At 43.2% G+C, this 20,510-nt stretch overlaps 1 protein-coding gene across 3 annotated transcripts in view; it reads right to left on the reverse strand.

The window, feature by feature from the left end:
* Window positions 1-20,510, reverse strand: part of SPATA6L (spermatogenesis associated 6 like) — a 39,907-nt gene continuing 19,397 nt past the window's right edge. For 2 of the 3 annotated variants that reach the window (XM_053297998.1, XM_053297997.1), the window contains exons 6-13: window positions 18,516-18,593; window positions 15,281-15,568; window positions 13,803-13,914; window positions 11,973-12,016; window positions 9,517-9,692; window positions 5,441-5,534; window positions 2,899-3,014; window positions 1-640 (exon numbers count right to left, since the gene is read on the reverse strand). In XM_053297998.1, coding sequence (XP_053153973.1) covers window positions 2,913-3,014; window positions 5,441-5,534; window positions 9,517-9,692; window positions 11,973-12,016; window positions 13,803-13,914; window positions 15,281-15,568; window positions 18,516-18,593 — 894 coding nt within the window. In that variant the 3' untranslated portion in view covers window positions 1-640; window positions 2,899-2,912. The remainder of the gene's footprint in view (window positions 641-2,898; window positions 3,015-5,440; window positions 5,535-9,516; window positions 9,693-11,972; window positions 12,017-13,802; window positions 13,915-15,280; window positions 15,569-18,515; window positions 18,594-20,510) is intronic. The other variant, XM_053297999.1, reaches the window with a different exon arrangement.

Raw genomic sequence — 20,510 nt, forward strand, 5'->3', positions numbered from 1 at the left:
CACTTTTTAAAAACAATTTAATCTTGAATATATTCAAGAGTGGGCATTTGAAACTTCTTGTCTCCCACATACAATACTAACATCTCTTTGCCCCACTTTAATAACATTCAAAATGGCACCCTTGTTTAAGATTTACTCCACGCACAACAAAGCCAGAGGTACCCAACCTGGGTTCTTCAGATATTGTTGGATTACAGCTCCCATTGTCTCCAGCCACAATGGCCAAAAGGATGATGGGTGTTGTAGTCCAACAACATCTGGAAACCTAAGGTTGGGAACTCCTGACTTAAGCGAAGCACAATCATAAGTCTTTGCAAGACAAAGTGTTATGGGGTAGAGAATCCCAAGTTGATTTTTTTTCACAGAAAATACTTTTAGTTGCCAAAGCCAAAGCATGTACTGCACCATCAACATTATTATTGCTTCAGTCCTTAATAATCTGATATGCTTGCACTCCTTAGAAAATATATAGATCAGCCATTTAATCAGGCACTCTTTCTCAGCACAAACATACAATACAGAGACTTGTTTTCAAACCAAGGCATAACATCACACAGAAAAGAAACCATCCACAAATCTGCTCTAGAACATGGATGTTGACAGAAGTGGATCTCCCAGCCAATATCTCAAGGTATTACCTCTGCAACAGAAAAAACAGTAAGGAAGAAAAATTGGATACAATATTACAAAGAACCCAGCACTTGAACAAAAATGTACAGAGCCTCTTTTTTTGGCTTTCTGCAAGCTCAAAGACAACAAGGTTAACCCATTATCACTCTACCTGCGCATCCTGAACTAGAGTACCATCACGTTCAATGGAGCTTACTCCCTAGTAAGTTTAGAGAGGTGCAGCCTGATGGGTTGTTTTCTGAGGCAGCCTGCAGGCTATGCCTCACCATTTAATTCAAAAATTCATATTTCTAGATTCATTATTTGCAAATGTTCTGCCTGCAGGGCATCTGGTGGGCCACTGTGTGAAACCGGATGCTGGACTAGATGGGCCTTGGGCCTGATCCAGCAGGGCTGTTCTTGTGTTCTAACTTTTTCCATATCCATTTGCAGAGGCACCTCTGGGCATCTGCCCTGGGACCTTTGTGTACTACAAAAGGATTCTGGGGCATATTCTAGAGCATTTGCATAGGGTGCACTGCTGGCCAGGTTTGCATAGACTCCCACTCAGTTTGCATAGGTTGCTGGCCAGGCTTTTGGGGCCAAGCTGTTGCTCCACATAAACCCACCATATATACCAAACATTCCTTGCAGCTGAGTTTTGGAGGACAAGATTGGTAGTGTGGGCAAGCTATTGTTCAGGGAAGTTGTTACCAAACTTGCTGGAACACAGTTTGAAATCCATCGTTCTTGATAAGAGTATAAATGCTCATGGCTACAGTCCTGCTCCATTAAAATCAATGGCCATTCTGCCATTCAACAGGACGATGACTCCATATATGTATCATGCGTCTAGGCATGGTTTCTTTCATGCTACCCTCCTGTTAAGAAGCTGCTGTTAATATAGTTGCTCCTCTTGCTTCTATCAGAAAATCCTAATAGCTGGGAAAGTACATTCATCATTATGCTGATGCAGCAAAGATCATGAGGCTTTCAACAAATAATATATACTACCTAAGGAATCAAGCTCTTCTGTGTCCCCTGTTAAGGAGCGCATATGCTTGAAATGCAATCGGTCTAGTTTTTTACTCTTAATGACAGTGCTCACTACTTGAACATCTGCTGTCACTTGGATGAAGAAGATTCACCCTCTTGACTCACTCTGAATTAGAAACGAATACCAAGAATATAATTTCACACAAATATAATACATAAACATCCTGAGGTGAAAAAATACATTAGAAACCAGCAATTCAAAGCACAGCAATAGAAAGAAATATGAACTATGTTCCACATAGGAACTATGCTCCTCTTCCACAAACAAAACTAAATTATCCTAGAAATAATGTTAAGAGTGTTTAGAAATTGAAGTGCTACAGATTTAACCCGCTGAAACATGGAGTACTGTTGAGTCAGTTTCCAAAGTAACCAAAGACAATTGTTTGTTTACTTCTCCCATATTTCAACTGAATGGTGTTCAAGGTGGCACACAAAAAAATTACACACTTGATAGATGAAAATGGCAAAATTGCCCTTGGGGATCAAGTTAAGGCTTGCATCCCTTTAAAGCTCCAGGGTGAGGCAGGAACATGATGAATTCCATATCCCCCACTCTTGTATTTCAGAACTGAGACCCTGATCCTGTGAGTCCCACTGATCTCAGTGGAACTTCCTTCAAAGTATGTGTTGCTTAGATTCACAGTCCCTTACTGGTTCAACCACCTGTTCTCTAACCTGATCACTGAAACTTGTGGTTTGAAAGTGCCAACCTTATCTCTCAAGAAGTTCAGAGGACGCTGAACTGGACATATTTTCCCTTAACCCTTATGTTTTCCTGGAATGGAAGCACCAGCAGGACCACAGAAGACAATACTACTCAGTATCCTTAATTACCTACCCAAAGTCAACTTCAATTGACTTTTGAATCTTAAGTTGACCTTGAAGATCCGATAACTAAGTGTGGGGGGGGTGACTTTCAGATTCAGTAAGCATGTATTCCTATGCCAGTCTTAGGAAACAATGGTAAATAAGAATACCATGGTTGAAGTCACTTTTCTAAGAGAAAGGGATTGGGTATATGCAGAATATAAAAATATACAGCTTGCAGAGAAGATTATAACCAAATGAGGCGCTCATTCAAAAAATACAGCTGCCTATACTACTGTTGTAACAGTTTCTCTCATATGTATTACTAGATATTTTGTAACTTTCCTGATGCTTTTTTTTAAACCCCATGAGATATACTAATCCAGTAAAACCAAAAATAAGAAAAGGTTGTAAGCAGCATACCTTTCCAATGACAGCTATATGCAATATCGTTGTTCCAGCGAGCCACACAGTGGGGAACTCCTCAAAGAGATGGACCTTCTTTCAAGGACATCATCAATTTCAGAATCAGTGGCTCCCTACAAAATACTTGTCCCATTAACTTGAGTTGTTCATTGTTATCAGCACAGCTAAATGTGCCTGAGTTAAAAACAAATTTATCAGTTGTTCTAAGTAGAGTCTTGTAGCTTATCACTGGACATTTAGGAACAGTTGATGAATGGCACTGTTCCCTGTCCTTTGCAGCTCTGGTGGTCAAGATACCTTTCTATTAAGGTTCATTAGAAGAATGTATCATTTTAGAGAGACAACAGCAAGTAATGTCACTTTGGGTTAACTCACATGGATCTGTGTCTCCATCCTAAAGGTGAAGTGTGCCATCAAGTCGAATTCGACTCCTGGCGCACAGAGCCCTGTGGGTTCTTTTGGTAGAATACAGGGGCTTTTGAAATTAGTGAGCGAAAGTGGCTTCTGGTAGCATAACACTGAATTTACAAAGGCGGAGATGAAATGCCAACAAAAATGTATGAGCAGAAAAGGGCTCTTCAGAAGATTCTGAGTTAAGAATTGAAGAGATAAGTAGTGAGTTATGTGCACAGATTGAAGGAAGTCTCTTTTTTGTACTACGAGAACTAGCAAATTCATGGTCCATAGGCTGCATGTGTCATTTAGCAGGAAGTAGCTGATCTGCTCTTGTCAGTTGTCTGGAGAAGCTAGAAATGCCATAATATCTTTGGTTGCCATATGCTTAGCTCCTCTGAAATAATAAAGTAAAAAATAAAAAACCATTGGCCATTTCTAAGCATCAGTGTTTATATGAAAGTTGTTGATTCTGAACTCTTTTTGCCAAACTCCTCTGAGGTTCAGACCTCCAAACTCAGCATTGCTTCTAGATGCGATGAAGAGGTGGAAATAGAATCTTATCCCTACACTCTGCAATACATTCAGCGTGCCTGAAGACTCATGTTTCCGGCATTTCTTCTCAGTGATGCTACACCTGTGATTTGTTCTCAGTGATGCCACATCTTTCAGACACATTTCTTTAATAAGAAGGTCAAGCAGTCACTCTTTCCTCCAACTTGTCCCCAGTTCCCATTCCTTCTGCTCTTTGGGAAACCTTGCCTCAATATGCCCATGAATTTGTCCAGTTCCCTTGGCTTTTGCTATGGATATCAACTTAATACTATATTAGGCCTAGTTCTCATTGAGGTGGTAAAGCTATGTCTGGGCTCCACCATTTCAGACTAGGAATGGAACATATATAACTGAATACTGCTCCATTCAAAGGAAATCCATGTGTATGAAAAACTAGCATGTCAGCAATGAGGCTAGGTTACAACCTTTCTCCCTGATGTGTCATTTTCTGTGGGGTGGGATTTCCACACACACACACACACACACACACACACACCACCCACACACACTGCTGGGATGGGCTCACATAGCTTCAGCAGAACATTGTCATGTGAGCCCATGACAGCAGTCTGCATTGGTGAGTCCAATGAGGGCCAACCTAGAGATGAGATATGGAAGTCATATTTTTTACTGAAGAGTAGCTAGAGGGGCATGTGTACATGTGTGCAAATGTGATGATTGCTAGGGGAAAGGGATGCTTAAATTTCCCCCACAGCTTATTTTTCTGATAAAAATTCCGCACGTGGTGGTCTTTGTATATTTTTCCCTATAGAAAGAAAAGCAGCTGAGAGCCATTTTAATGGTAAAATGACCTGCAGGGAAAACATTAAGCATCACCCCACCCACACTTCTGCACAGATTTGCAGGCTCCTGAAGCTGCAGTTCATCAGTGTTTAATTTTTAAAAAAACCCAAAAAACATGGCACACACATTTCTGGCACCTTAGCTAGTTTGTGCCTACAGCACAAGTGGCAGTCAGGACTCAGATCCCTAGCACCAACATCTGCTGCTGAGGCCAGGACTCAGGCCCTGCTGGCAAGGATGAACTGAGCAGTAAAGAGCCCTAGAACCCAAACCCAGACTCTCAGAGATGGTCACCCTTGAGCTGGACTTATGCGAGGGGTTGGGCCTGGCTGTATCTTGCCCTGGTGCAACCCAGTGTACCTATGGAGGGAATGCATCAAGTCAGAGGTGGGGGAGCAAGAGTCAAGTGCTTGGCTCAAAGCTCAGGGCTGCCCCTTTAGGGATCTACATCCTACAGCAAAAGGGTGAAGCCTGAGAGAGGTAACCAGGGCCAAAGAGACTCAGTTGGAGCGGGGACTCAACTTGCTCCTTTGGAGTTCTGAGGTTCTGCAGAATGGACTCACCTTGTGGACAACCAGGATTGGACAGTTTGGCCCTGAGAACTAGGGTTTAGTTTTGGAAATTTATCTCAGGACTTCACACCACCACGCAGGCTTCATGTGCAGAGAGGCAATATTGAAAACTTTCTTGGATCGTTGGTGGGCAATTGGAAGAAAGGCCAATTATTTGGAAGAGTCTGACAAAAACTCAACAATCAACAATAGTTCTTAAAGTGCATTATACTCACAGTGGAAAGTCTCTGCCTGGCTTCATCTGAGGATAGGAGATTCCTGACTCTCTCATTAATCTCGTCCCAGCTGGAACTGGGGCTGGAGTAAATTCTGAAAAATGTTAGTAGATTCAAGTCCCTTCATGCTCACTCTTTTAATGTCTATATCATCCAGTAATGTCAAGTAGTGTCAATAAAAGCACTGATTTGCATATCACCACTCTACGGCAGTGATCCTAAGCCACTTACTCGGAGGTAAACTATAGTGGGATGTACTCCTGTATACATGAGCAGCTCATGAAATCAAACTAGTAACAAATATACTTAAGTACCAGATGGCTAGTTCTTTATCAGATTCCATGCAAGTTGTTCTAGCTAAACACAAAAAGGATGAAAGAACTGTCTTGCTTGGTCAGATCAAAGTTCCAGTCCATTTGTAACCTGAGCCACACAGACTGCTTCAGAAACTCACAAGTGCAACTTGAAGGTGATGGCCTCCCCCCTTGGTTTGTTGCTGGAATTTGGAGGCTCCACCACATGTTATTCTTGATCCTTAGTGCATGCCACCCACCCCCCCGCACACAGCCGTGGGTAGGGGTGCAGTCTAGATCAGAACTGTGGCAGGGAGGAGTGGGTTTCCCCCTGCTGTGGTCCTGATCCAGCCCTCCCCACCTTGGCTGCTATTTGCCATGGAAGGGACATTGCCACCAACATCAAAGGCAGCGTCCCTCCAGGGGCAAAGAGCAGCCGCTGATCGCTCTTTGGTTGCCCTAGGGGGATCCAGATCAGAACGGTTGCAAGGGTAAAACATTCAGTCCTTTCCCCACCATTCCTGCCATCATTCCAGTCTGAATCCTACCCCCATGGCAGGTATTAAGGGGAGGGAACAAACATTCAAGGGGAACAACATGATTAACATAAAATGGAGTTTGGCCCTAATATTCAGAGGTATACTGTCTCTGTACATAAGGATTTCATTTAGCTATAATGGCAGATGGCCATTAACAGAACTAGCCTTCACAAAAGTGTCAAAGACACAATTCTTAAGATCACTATGACATGTTTAGGCTGCCTTTCATCCACAGTTCTCCGGGAAGAACTCTAGTTTGTTCTCACCCACCTCCAACCCCTTTGTCTTCACCAGCAACGACCCTATGAACAGAGTTAATTAGCAACTGCACTTCTTTACAGCTCCTGAATTTGGTTGCCAAAAAGTCATTTCAGCCTCTGACCTCTATGTTCTGCAGTTTAGGAGAAGGAGAGACGGGCAACATTACTCTTTTCGTAATTATGGGCAACAAATGGCATCACTCCACTAAGATTGACTTTTGCCAAAGTGCTGATTCTAAACTCAAGTGCCACTTTTACAAAGCAATGACAAAGGGATTCAAATGTGTGGAATTCTCTCAGATCTTTCGGGCTATTTATAACACAAGGTCAGGATTGTTTATAGGGCCTGCCTAGAACTTCGCTCCTATTTTTCTTAATCTCTGCTGATCAGCATCATCGCATTGCATCCTCCAGTCAGCACGAGAGAGAAAGAAGCAGAAGCCTGTCACTTGAACTTGGAACTAGGTAGGAACTCTGGATATTAATAATCTTCAGACAATCCTTTAAAGCCTTATACAAAGTGATATGCGAAAGGCTGATTTGCATCTTCTGCATTTAATCACTGGAACTCACCCAAGATCCCCCAAGGTAGCTCATAACACATTTGTTTTGTTCCAAAAAAAAAAAAAAATCACAATAAAACCAGTGCAGAATAAAAACCAGAGCCTTTGGATGGATAGGGCAGAATAGAAATGTAACACACACACACACACACACAGAGAGAGAGAGAGATTTGTAATAACTACAAAATGTTCAAAGAAAAACAAGGGAAACAACTAATTCATCAAGTATTGTCAAAAGGCCTTGGGAAAGAAAAGTTCTAATCAGCACCTAAATATTAATAATGTGAGCACCTGTTACATGAAGCTGGAGCAAGTGTTCCATGGTCTGGGTGTCACTACAGAAAAGGCTCTGTCTGCTGTGGACGATCCCCTTATCTCTGAGGGTGCAGACACCTGGCATTGGGCCTCAGATTATGACCTCAGTGAATGGGAAAGTGCATAAGGGAGGGAGAAGGATGCCTTCAGGATACCTCAGCTCATTTATTTATTTATTTATTTATTTATTTATTATTATTTTTATTACTACTACTACTACTACTACTACTACTACTACTACTACTACTACTACATTTAAAGGTCAAAAACAGCAATTTCAATTTAGCCACTGCAATTCCTTAAGTTCTGTGAGGATATGATCAAACCTATGAGTCCTGGTTAATAACAGGCAGGCTATTTTTTGTACCAGTTGAAGTTTCCAGAGAGTCTTCAAAGGCAGTCCCAAGGATGACTAGTACTGAGGAGCCCCTGGCCAAAATCAAAGTTCTGGCCAAAACTGGACCAGGGGACTAAAACTGGAGGTGAAGGGCAAACATGTCTGAAGAAATGTGGGGGCAGCACATGCCAGGGCAGCAGTGGCAGCAGTTGTGAAGTACTTGATTAATAGAATTATTACTTTTTTGAAGCCACAGGCAGAAACTGCAGCAGATATCCTCTCAAAAGGCACTCTCTGAGTTACACACACCCAACTTACAAACAAATCTCCATAACATATGAGGTTAAGGAAGTCTCCAACTTACAAACACCAACCCGCACATACAAATAAGTCCTAGCTGTTGGGAACTATAGGCGTTCCAAGTTATTAACATTCAACATACAAACAAACCTTTGTTTGTATGTTGGGGACTTCCTGTATTTTAAAAAGGTTAGCTTTACCCTGCTAGATGGTGGCCATTTTTTGTACCAGTTGAAGTTTCCAGAAAGTCTTTGAAGACAGTCCCAAGTATAAGCAGGGCTAAGAAGTCCCTGAAGAAACTGGGGCAGGGGACTGAAGGTGGGGGGGGGAGTTGGAGGGCAGGGGATACTAGGGCATCAGTGGTGAAATTCTTCTTCATCATATTCTTCTTCATCTTCTTCGTTTTCTGAAGCCACAGGCAGTAGCTGCAGCTGATATCTTCTCAGCAGCCTCTATCCTTGAGATATTTTTAAATGGTTCACTTCCCCAACTGCCAAAATACACCCTGCAATTTGCCACCTATGAATAGAGTGGTTAACGTTTTTCTCAACCCTGCTTATAACGCATCGCAGAAACGTAATCTAGACATTATCAAGACATGGATAATTGTAGCAAGATTAGGTTTACTCATGAATGGCTGCTGCTGGCAAACCAGCCAGTTGGTTGGACAACTGATCTTTGGACAACTGATCCTGCTTGAGCAACCATTGGCAGAGCTGGCTCTAAAGGTACCTCCTTTAGAGTCTGACCTTTTCAGGGAGTGCAATCCTTTCGAAAAGAGGCTCATTTCCAATTCTCAGTGAAATTTCCCACCAACTTACAGAACCTTCACCTTGTCTGGACTGAGCTTTGGTTTATTGGCCCCCCTCCCCTCACACATTGCAGTAGTGGCTGCTATTGCTTCTCACACCTCTGCCCACACACACACACACACACACACACACACACACACACACACACACACACACACACACACACCAGGATCCCACAATTTTTTTTCAAGGATGCTCCCTCACCTCTATGCAGAGATGGGAAGGGAAGCATTGGTGATGCTCTGGTGATGGGTTGATGCTCCTTGCCACTGCCAAGTAGAGCAATGGCAACTGCTGACCCCTTGGCTGAGATGATGTGGCCAGCCCCCACTGCCTTGCTTGTATGTGGGAGCATGAATCCATTGCACCTCCAAATAGGCAAGTGACTGCCAATGTACTGAATCTGGCAGCACTGAGGGAGCATCTGCCCACCGTCAGAGCAATGAGGCCAACAATCTTCCTCTCCCCACTCCCACCCCACTCCTTCTTATGGGACCAGCCGCTGCTTCTAGTGGCGGCAAAGAGTTTCAGCAACAGCATCTTATCCAGCAACAATGTCGGGGTGGGGAGCTGCTCTGCTTGGCAGTGGTCCAGGCAGAGCTTGACCTGTTGACTGCTGATACTGGGCCTGGCACTTAATTATCTGGAGAAGATCACCTGTGTTGGGGAGATGCCCATCTCCCACTAGGACTTGGTGATCGGTAACGCTGTGGGGAGGCAAATGCAGTTTTGCGGCAACAGGTGGGCGAGTCGCATTTGTAATTAACAGGCTCCCTTTCGAGAGATGATGAATCATTATCAGAACTGCAGGGCTCATCTGGCTCTCTGATAACCTGTGAGACAAGGAAGAATATTCCAACTGTTAAACAAGGATGTTGGAAGACAAAAAGGAAAGAGGACATTGGCACTTAAAGCCTGTGAATGGGGTCAAAGAAGGAGTCGTCTCAGGGTCACTTCTCCAGGAAGGAAGGTGAGGGCAATGGTAAGTTCTTGCCTGTCAGATATATACTACAAGCGTTCCAGAACATACACTTGCCTTAGTCAGTCAGGTCTACAACACTCATACATAAATGATACTCTGCATTTTTCACATCACCACCATCGGCAGACAATCTCAGGTATACGGGAGGAAGGTTCACAACAGAGAAGGCATTATCTGTGATAAACTGAGCCAAGGCTGCTGAGGACTTAAAGGTAAATCCAGGACTTTGAAATGTGACCAGAAACAAACGGGGAGCCACTACAGTTATCTCCATACAGGTGTTATGTGCTTTCCTTGACTCACTCCCGTTAGTGAACAGACTGCCACATTCTGAACTAACTGAAGCTTCCTAGCAGTCTTCAAAGGCAGACCCATATAGAGTGTGTTGCAGCGGTCCATCCTGGAGGTTAACCAAGCTCTTCTCATAGTACTCTGGTCACCATTTTGCAGGGCAGGTCACAGCAGGCAAACCAGCCCATACTGGTAAAGTCCGGCCATGACTGTTACCTCAGCTTCCAGAAGTACAGATAACAAATAGATCTCAAGGTCACTCATACCTTGCAGTCCAGTCCACTATCTCACAAATTGTTCCCAAGCTGCAAAGAAGCTGTTTTTACTTAGCAGATTGTCCCTGGCACAAATATAATTAGTTTGACCCCATCCTGGTGATGTCATAATCATTCTTTAACAGAGGATATTTCCTGATTTCCATTTTGAGACTTTTTTGTTGCTGCTGCCACCAGCATATTTCCTACCAGTGGACACAAATATTTTCTTACATGGCTTTTAATATACTCAAGTAAAATCACCATACAGTTCAATATAAACTACATCCTAATCTTTGGAAGCTTCTACTGCATATGCATAACATCAAAACAGCTTGTTCCACATCACCATCACTTAGCTGTATTTATTTTATTTCATCTTTCTGATGTCAGATACCATTGGCATAATAGTTTTGCAATGGTTTTCCTTGAAATTAATACAAAGCAAAGCTGCCAGAACAAATGTAAATATATTTTTCCACATTTCCTCAGAAAACTGATGAGACAATGATTCCCATTCATTTTAAGTGTATCCATTTAATTTTAAATCAAGTTTCTAGACTGACTGAAAAATGCCTGGAAAGGAACAGACTACAGCACCAATCCAGATTAAAAGGCAAAATGGATGTGCAGAACTTTTGCACTATGTATAGCTGCCTTTCTCATTTGTAGCTATTCTTCCCTGCTCTTCTGTGTAACTTCCTTATCTCCCTCCACACCAAGAAAAAACAGGTTCTTTGAAGACCTTGAAGTATAGAACTCAAATAAATAAATAATTTAAATAGACAGTATGTAAATATAGTTCTTTTGCATAATGTATTATGAGCACATAATTAGGTTTTTGTTGCAGATAATCAGGATTATTGGGCACAGATTGGTCTCAGAGAGCTGGTCTTGTGGTAGCAAGCATGACTTGTCCTCTTAGCTAAGCAGGGTCTGCCCAGGCTGCATATGAATGGGAGACTACATCTGTGAGCACTGTAAGATATTCCCCTTAGGGGATGGAACTGCTTTGGGAAGATCAAAAGGTTCCAAGTTCCCTCCCTGGCATCTCCAAGATTGGGCAGAGAGAGATTCCTGTCTGCAACCTTGGAGAAGCTGCTGCCAATCTGTGTAGACAATACTGAGCTAGATGGACCAATGGTCTGACTCAGTATATGGCAGCTTCCTATGTTCAAAATAATACAAACACAATTTGCAGTACTTCTTAGCACTGATTCTGATGAGAAACTAAATCGATATCTTATTTGATTTGGCCTATTTTAAAGATCCTTGCCAGTAAGAAGGAATACCAGAAGCAGCCATGAGAAACTGTATCTTACAAAACCAATGCAAAAAAGATTGGTATCCTTATGAAATAATTCTGAATTTTCTTCACAGGGAGCCAGTTCAGAAGTATGGCAACTGGCTTATATCTGGACCAGTTTTTTTACATTTTTTATTGCAGAGTTAAGGGTTCTTCCCTGAAATGTTATACAAACGATGTGCCTTTTCTGGGCACTGACAAGGCATGATAACTGAGTAATAATTCAGGTTTCTATCAATTTTAACTTACTAGCTATGATTTTACAAACACTCTTCATTACCTTAGGTGCAGGACATGATGTTTTCCAGCTATCAAATGATAATGCTGGGGGGGGGAAAAAACATCATCTACATTAAAATGATTTAAATAATGCATATACTGCATATCATACAAGGAACTAGGACTCAAAAAAGATCATATGGTGGTTTAATAGTCCCTTTGCATAAGCATGCACATTCTTTGCTAGTTCATTTTCTCCAATATTTTGTATCCTGAATTTATAAGCTTTCCTTGGTAAAAGAAATTTTGGCAGCTGCCCTTGGCACTTCATACTACGAATTCCACATGCATTATACAGTATAGTGCTGTCAACTATTGAAATAGAATCCTTTGGCTCCTGGTTAGGTCCTAAGGGCAGAAGCTTTTGAGTCTGGAGGTGGAGTTCAGAGCAGGTCCAGAAACAGAGTCCTGAGGTGAAGTCCTCAGTTGTTTTAGGGGGTGGGGGGGTGGGATGGGTATTGTCCAGCAGTCCTGCTAGTCTTTGCCATAAAAACAAGAGGCTGTACACCTTGTAAACAGCCAGAATTAACTACAAGTCCAAGTGGGGCCCAGCAAAAAGCTATCTATTCCCAAGGGGTACAGATAATGAAATTGACTAGCCCCGGCTTTTCTGGCAACTGCTGCTGGGAAAAATGCCCATGTAGGGAAGGGGGTCCTGTTGTCATACTAGCCGTAGAGGTTGCACTGAAGTCATTATTGTGAAGAACAATGTATACAATGCTGCAGTCAGTCTTTGTTCCTGCATCTGTCATGCTTTTGGCAAAGGACTGCAGTGCTTTTCAGAATTTTGGAAAGAAACCAGTGACACTGGTTTCTTTACATTCTGCAGAACAGCACTTTGCAATTCTTCTTCTTTTTGCTTTTCCTTCCATTCCCCACCATTACCTTCCCCACCACTATCTTCCTTGCTAGGACACACACATGGACTGTGATCTCCGAGGCAGCAGGAATCTGGGTGGTCTATGGGTGCAGATTACATCAATACTGTTCATGAAATGAGAAACTCTACCTGGAAGTAAGAGCTTCTAGCCCATCTAATTCCAGATGTTTTGAAATGGGCTGTGCTTATGCAGTCATAACAGAAAAAACTCCATACATTCTCAAGGACTTTGTTTTCTTCTTCTTCTTCTTCTTTTTTAAACAAGTAGGAGCAAAATGGGACTCAGAGGGACAACTAATACCCTCTTGCCCAAAGGGCCACAAGAACTTAGAGCGAACCGTGCTTAGCAAGTCTGGTCTTAGGAATAAGAGGCCAGACGGTCACCTAAGTTGCCTCCTGAAGGGGGCGCCAAGCTGAGCATGGTGGCTTTCTATTTGTTGAGTGTACTGTCTGCAGTGAGCTAGGGAGGGGGAAAGTAGCAACACGAATAAAGTAACCATGGAGGGGAGTGAAGGCACTCCTTGCCCAGCTGCAATCTATCCTAGGGCTGGCCTTGGTGCCTAGAAGAGTACCAAAAACCTCCTGTAGTAAATTATTTTATAGTGTTAAGCTGAAGACTTCCTTTACCTCATGCATTGGAATGGGTGAACATTACAATTTACATCCAGCTCTAAAACATCTCCTGGAGGTAAATCCTGCTAACTTCAGTGGGACTGACTTAATTTATGTGTTTAGGATTTGAGTGCAAGCACTCTGCTGTTAATTCGAGGAGGATACTGGTTACTGCAATCAACAGAGCACTGTGCACAACATAGTAGTTGACCTAAAGGAGTAAGGGTGACAGAATAAGACCCATGGAAAGTAAGACTATCACAGGATCCTGTGATATGAAGAGTGGTCTTATTATTAGCATCTTTGTGTTCTTAGTTATGCATAATAGATAGTAAGTACCTCGTTTCAACTGGCATTTGTGAGAATTCCTTGATGGGCTCACATTTTGTCTTGCATTTTGATATGTTTCCTCCAATGGAGTTTGTTCAGTGAACTTTTTAGAAGCATCTACCTAGAAAATGGAGAAATAATATCAAGGTAGAATTCTTAATGCAACAGAAATGAGGCTTAAGAAAGAACATGATATTGGACTATTATTTCCCCCTTTTCTTCCTATATTTGTTTGTTATTTCTCTGTGTAGCCATTTTTGGAAGGGCAGTATAGATATTGAATTAATAATAATAATAATAATAATAATAATAATAATATTCCCTAATGTGTTGCTTGTCTTCTCTGCCAGTTAAAAGCAAAAAATGGAACTTGGTTAAAAACCTCTAACCAAAAACCTATCTTGAGCTATGATGTAACAATAATTTCCAAATTTTGTATGAGGCCTATGAGTGTGCCACAAGAGTACTGCCAGGGGGCCACAAAAAGTTAATTAACTAATTAAGGGTTCTATGAGTTCAAAGTCCCAATCTCCAGAAGATGCCGAGTGTTACACCTGTGCATGAGTCACTTCCTCTGGCCTTGCCTTCTTCCAATCAAGCTCTGCCTGGGGATGGAAAATAGTGCCCCATCTCCACATTGCATGTGATTGGATTATTCAGTCCAATGGAGAAATATGAGAGCAAGGCTCTGTGATGTGGCAAGGCTATGCGTACTGACGAAGGAGGTGCCTGATTGCCTGGGCGCTGGTTGGCCGCTGTTTGCCGGACTGGAAGCTAATGGCGGCAGCAAGGAGAGGCAGGCAAGGTGGCGGGGGCCCCGGCTGCGTTGGGGAGGCAGAGGTGGCGGGCCCAGCCATCATGGGGAGGCAGAGGCGGCCCCGGCTGCAGTGGGGAGGCATAGGCGGCGGCAGGCCCAGCCACCATGGGGAGGCAGAGGCGGAGGCGGGCCCGGCCGCAGTGGGGAGGCAGAGGTGGGCCTGGCCGTGGCAGGGAGACAGTGGCAGCGAGTCCAGCCACGGTGGGGAGGTGGCAGCAGCGGGCACGGCCGCAGTGGGGAGGCAGCGGCAGCGAGGAGGTGGTGACAGACCCGGCCGCCAGAGTGAGGAGGTAGCTGGGCCGCCAGGAAAAGGAAGCGGCGGCAGGAGGGGAGGGGACGGGCCAGTTTGCAAGCCAGCCAGAAACCATGGGTGGGTGGGGGGAGAAGCAGGCCAGGCGGGCATCAGAGATGGGGGAAGAGGGCGCAGGCGCTCTGCACCAGTTAGTTATCTGCTAGTTATTGATTAAAACCCTAAAAAGAAGAAGTGTGCGCTCGCGCTCTCTCTCTCTCTCTCTCTCTCTCTCTCTCTCTCTCTCTCTCTCTCTCTATATATATATATATATATTTGTACAACATTAAGTCCGTGGAGCCTTATTTACTTATACATTCCCTGTGAACTTGTGCAAAGAAGGAGGATACTTGTTAGCATTCTAGCATTCTCAGGACTTACATGTCTCACTACAAAAGGTGGCCTGGGCTCTGTTTCCTGGGCTCCTTTGAACTTGGCAGTTCTCATGCTCACAGGAGACAGTTGTTGTTGCTGCTGCTGCTGCTGATTTTCTCTGTAGGACTCATGGAGGCATTTTGCTCGGGTTGGAGATGGAGAGCAGGACCGCATGGATCCTGGAAATCTTCTAGTGCTCCGATTCTTCATTGTTGCCCTACATCGTGTTGGTGAGACGCTCCTTCGCCGGGGTGATGCCGAGGAAGCCCTTCGTAACCTGATTTTATTTCTGTCCTGAAAAATACATTAATATCTGCACTTCCTATTTGGAGACCAAGCTATAGGAGCAATAGGTGTGGCAGAGGGAGTGTCCAAACAGCTGCTAGCTGCACCTCTGACTGGGCCCCACACTGTACACTTGCAAAATGTCTCCTTTTTGCCCAGGATGCTCCCATGCCAACAGAAAAAACTAGCCATGCAGCATCACCCACAATCTTCCCTTTTATGCATACATATCTACAAATTAAATAGTGAGCCTTCCAGACAGGGACCTGTCTTCTCACTCTTTGTAAAACACACCATGCACACAGAGAGTGCTATATCTATATCTGAATATGGAATGTAGGATTGGATTTATTACACAAGAAAGGACTTCATAATTGTCTGCTGGATCAGACACATGTGCATTCTGTCCACAGGTAGGGCATGATAACCATGGCTAGTGCCATGATTATTCCAAAAATGCATCTGATTTGTATGCATCTGCTCATCCAAATAAATACTTTGAAGAAGTTGTCCAGCGGTTCAAGTTGCAGGGATTTCAAGCATACCTGAGGGCAAAGCTTTCCCTCCAAGTATCCTTAACATGGGAGCAATGATTGATTATATAAGCAAAGGAAATCAGTGCCAGAAGGATATAAGCAGAGAGTATTTTATGTCTATACCCATTTCAACTAAATTTGATAATGCTGCGTATCAGGGTTTTGTCTAAAAGAATATTCTCTAAAGCAGATCAAAGGGGTTTGTTTCTTTTGCTTTGTGGAAAGCAAAGAGCCCTCAATTAGAAGCATTCAGCAAATGAAGCCTGAGCCCCCCAGAGCCTTATTTAGATGGAAGTGAACATTTATTGAACATTCTACATGTTTTGATACATAAGGAGGCTGTGCACATGAGCAGCCCTATCTGGGGTTGGCCGCTTGTGTGCAGTGTCAGGATCGTGGGCAACCCCGGCACTGCCTCCCCAGCAAGTCCAGGAATTTACCCCATGCTTTAACCTGGTTAAACGATGCGATCATGCCCTTTATCCCAGGTCCAGGGTTGTGTGAGTACCTGTGAGCTCGCTGTCCAAGTATACACAGAGTTAGGCGCCTAGAGCACCTGACTCCTGGGGGAATCCCCCAATGCACCAGATTTATTGCATGGTGCATTGTGGAATTCATGGAGGCCAAGAAACCGAGTCCTGGCCTCCAGAGATCCACAAAGATCAGAGCAGCATGGATTGTGTGGGCATGTGCCAGCGTGCCAAAATGGACATCGCCTATCATCTGTGGAGGAGGTAGGTCCATCCCTGCCTTCCCCCCGCTCTGCCCTCCTTGTTCCTATTATGGTCATGAGAAAATGACAGACTCATTATATGAGTAAAGAAAAGGAAATGGCAAAAACCCAACCATATATGGGTATAAAGGGGGGTGGAATGGAAACTGGGGGGACAAATGACCATGAAATGCGAGAGGCACATACAAGATGATTAGCAGATACATTCTGATAACCCTCATATATTGAGGGTATTTCAAGTAGCTAAGGTTTGAAAGATCAGTCTTGATACAAAATTAATATGTATTATTGTTACTCCATACACTGGTGTAATAAAGTATACAGAGAGTTTATATTAGGGATGTGCGAATTGATTTGGATACAAATTGATTTGTACCCAAATTTAGCTGATATGGGCAATTTGGAGACAGAACAAATCACCTCTGTGGTCCATTGGCTAGATTCGGGTCCAAATCAAATTGCACCAGATTCGATTTGAATCGCTTTGAGATTCGGATTCCTCTTATCATTTTCCCCAGATTCCCAGCTTTCATTTTTTTAAAAAAAGCTAAGCTCTAGCCCTTGTAGAAGTGGAGTTATGGAGCAAAATGTGTGGTCACTATTTTTCAAGTGTTTGGATTCTTTGGGGTATAATAACCTTTCCTCAATGAATCCTTATGAGTGTCACAAGCTCACTTGACGGAAGACGCTGGCCAGAAATATATGATACAATAGCCAGTAGCTCAAGTTTCAGTTTTATTACTAAATAGTCAGGTTTAACAGTCTCACCAGGAATACAGGAGTGAGAAGCCCAAGTCACAATCTCTCCGACAAAAGCTCAAAGCAGATTTGACATGCTGTTTCCAGCAGTTTGTTCAAGTCACAGGCGGACTAGAGGTTGGAGGGTAGTTGGCACATGGTATGCCACTAATTCCCCACCCCCACGCACAAAGCAGTGGGGTCAAAATGAACAGAAGAAATGAAGGTGTGTAATGAAGACACCAAAGAATCTAAACACTTCAAAAATTCCTAAAAAATAAAACGAGTACCCCAGTATGTGTGTGTGGGGTGTGTGGGTGTGTGTAGCTGACACATGGCAGTTGGCACTGTCCAATGGCAGTCAAAATGAACAGAAGAAATGAAGGTGTGCAATGCATCCTTATAGGGATTCATTATGAGGAAAGGTTATTATACACCAAAGAATCCAAACACTTGAAAAACAGTGACCGCACATTTTGCTCTATAACTCCACTTCTACAAGGGCTAGAGCTTAGCTTTAAAAAAGAAACATTAAAACTGGGGATCCATGTTAGGGTTAGGATAGGATGACTTTGAATCCCCATTATTTCCTATGGCAGAAATTACAAAATCAGTAAAAACTTAAAAAATCATTAAAAATCATTAAAAATCAACCAAGTGCCTCACTGCCTTGAAATTTGGGTGGTAGGTGGCATCTATGGGTATCTACCCACCACCCACATTTGGTGCACCTAGGACCGCTATCAGTGGTCTGAATCAATCTGAAACTAAATCAAATCAAATCAAATCTGGGGTGATTCTGGAAGACAGATACAGACACAAAACAAATCAGGATGATTCGATTTGGGCACAAATAAAATTGGAAAAATCAATTCGTGTACAACCCTAGTTTATATATGATCAAACACATTTCTCTCCACATTTGAGTCAATAAGCTAAATATACTTACACGATACCATTTTCTAGACTGAAGTGGAAGTTGTGTAATTGTTGTCCTTGTGGCAAACTCTAATTTTGGTGCAATGCCCTTAAGGATTTAAAGAGAAGGAGAAATCAGTGCAAAGAAATGCAATGAATAGTCTCACATAAAAGTAACACAGAAGCTTACAGAACTGCACATTTTTGTCTCATCTTGGTTTGAATGGTCCCAACAACCTGATTCACGCATTATGTTCAATGCATGTACAATCTATTTACAGTGTACAGGTCTGTACACATGCAATTATTCAACACATGTACACATGTATGATATGTTCAACAAATGTACATTAGTACACTTCCTATCTGTACCCTGATAGGAATGCCTATACAGTCATTCATACAAAAACACCTGACATGTATACACCCATACAACATAATGTTTGTATATGGTGCAGTGGCTGAATAGAGCTTAGCAAGAAGAAACATTTGTGAAACCTCGCTTTGGGAAGAGAATTCCAATTGCCACTTAACATAGCAGTTAACACTTGCAAAGCATACTCAAGTTGAAAACTATTTATTCACATATTTATTCACAAGCCTCAAGTTGAAAACTATTTATTCACATAACAAAAAGACTGTCCATGATAACAAAGTTCTAAACAAGCAAGCTACTGTATCATTGACAGTTATAATAGGGAACATGCCATCTGAAGCTACATGTGGGACTTTCAAAGTTTCACTAGCAGATCACTTAGCTTATTCAAAGTTTTTTCATTCTGATTTAAAATCTATTTGTGATTTCTAAGGGCCAACCACACATTACGTGAAGTACTTGCTTGGAGCTAGTGTGTTTGTTTTTCACTCTCCAAATAGAAGCTGCGGGGGGAGCCCATTCATAACCAGGACTGTGGCATGAGGGAAAGGGGGATTTAACCAAATGCTCCCCCTCCATGGTCCTAATTTACAGTAGATCAAGTCTTTTCAGTCCGCTATAGGCCATGGGAGGGAAGGTCCCCTGGGTGCCAGTGGGACCTGATTAAAATTGTGAATGTGGCAGGCACAAAGCCCTCCTAGCCTACACCATGGCGGCAATCCAGAATAGGGGTGTGCCTGAACCATGGTTCGAGCACTGTTTGGGAGCAGCGAGCAGGAGCTTTAAGAAAGAGGAGAGCAGGTCCTTACCTGCTCTCTGCCGCCTCATACAGCTTCCTGCTGGGGCTGCACTCGACCCAAGTACCTAATGAAGTGCCGGCATGCACATGGTGTCTGCACATGTGCGGCCACCATTTGTGTGATCAGCAACAGCATGCTGGCCTGCTAATGGTGCCTATGCATGTGTAGATACCATGTACGTGTTGGCACTGGACGGGGGGTACGTGGGCTGAGTGCTGCCCCAGCAGGAAGCTGCATGGGGCAGTGGAGAGCAGGCAAGGACTTGTTCTCCTCTTTCTTAAAGCTTCCACTCCCCACTCCCAAACGGTGTTCGAACTGGTGCTCGAACCACGGTTCAGGCACACCTCAAATCCAGAACAGGGCTCTCACAGCTGCTACTCAGAAAGCAAAAAACAAGATCATCCAGTCAAAACACATGCTTAATGTAATGCATCATTTGAGCTTGAGTAAGACGATATTTCTTCCTAGGTGCAAGGAACAGACACATATCAGGCCTATAGTCAGAGCCCTGTGCGTGTGTACTTGGAAATAAGTTCCACTGAGTTCAATGAGGTTTACTTCCCAGTTAAGTGTGTACAGGATTGCAGTCTTAATGGCTGACCTGATGGTGTCATCAAGTGTCACCCGCTACTGTGGGTGTCTAAAACAATGCCAATGCTGTTGCTCAAGAGCGCTCTCATGCCATTAAGTATTATTAAGTATAATTATTTTTATTATTTTTATTAAGGTCTTTTTCACACAGTGCATAATTGATCTAATAGATAGAATGTGGTGAGGGCCACCAGCTTGGATGGATTTAAAAAGAGACAAATTCATGAAAGGCAGGCCTATCTATGGCAGAGATGCTCAG

The sequence above is a fragment of the Hemicordylus capensis genome, chromosome 2, assembly GCF_027244095.1.
Source record: "Hemicordylus capensis ecotype Gifberg chromosome 2, rHemCap1.1.pri, whole genome shotgun sequence".
Classification (NCBI taxonomy): domain Eukaryota; kingdom Metazoa; phylum Chordata; class Lepidosauria; order Squamata; family Cordylidae; genus Hemicordylus; species Hemicordylus capensis.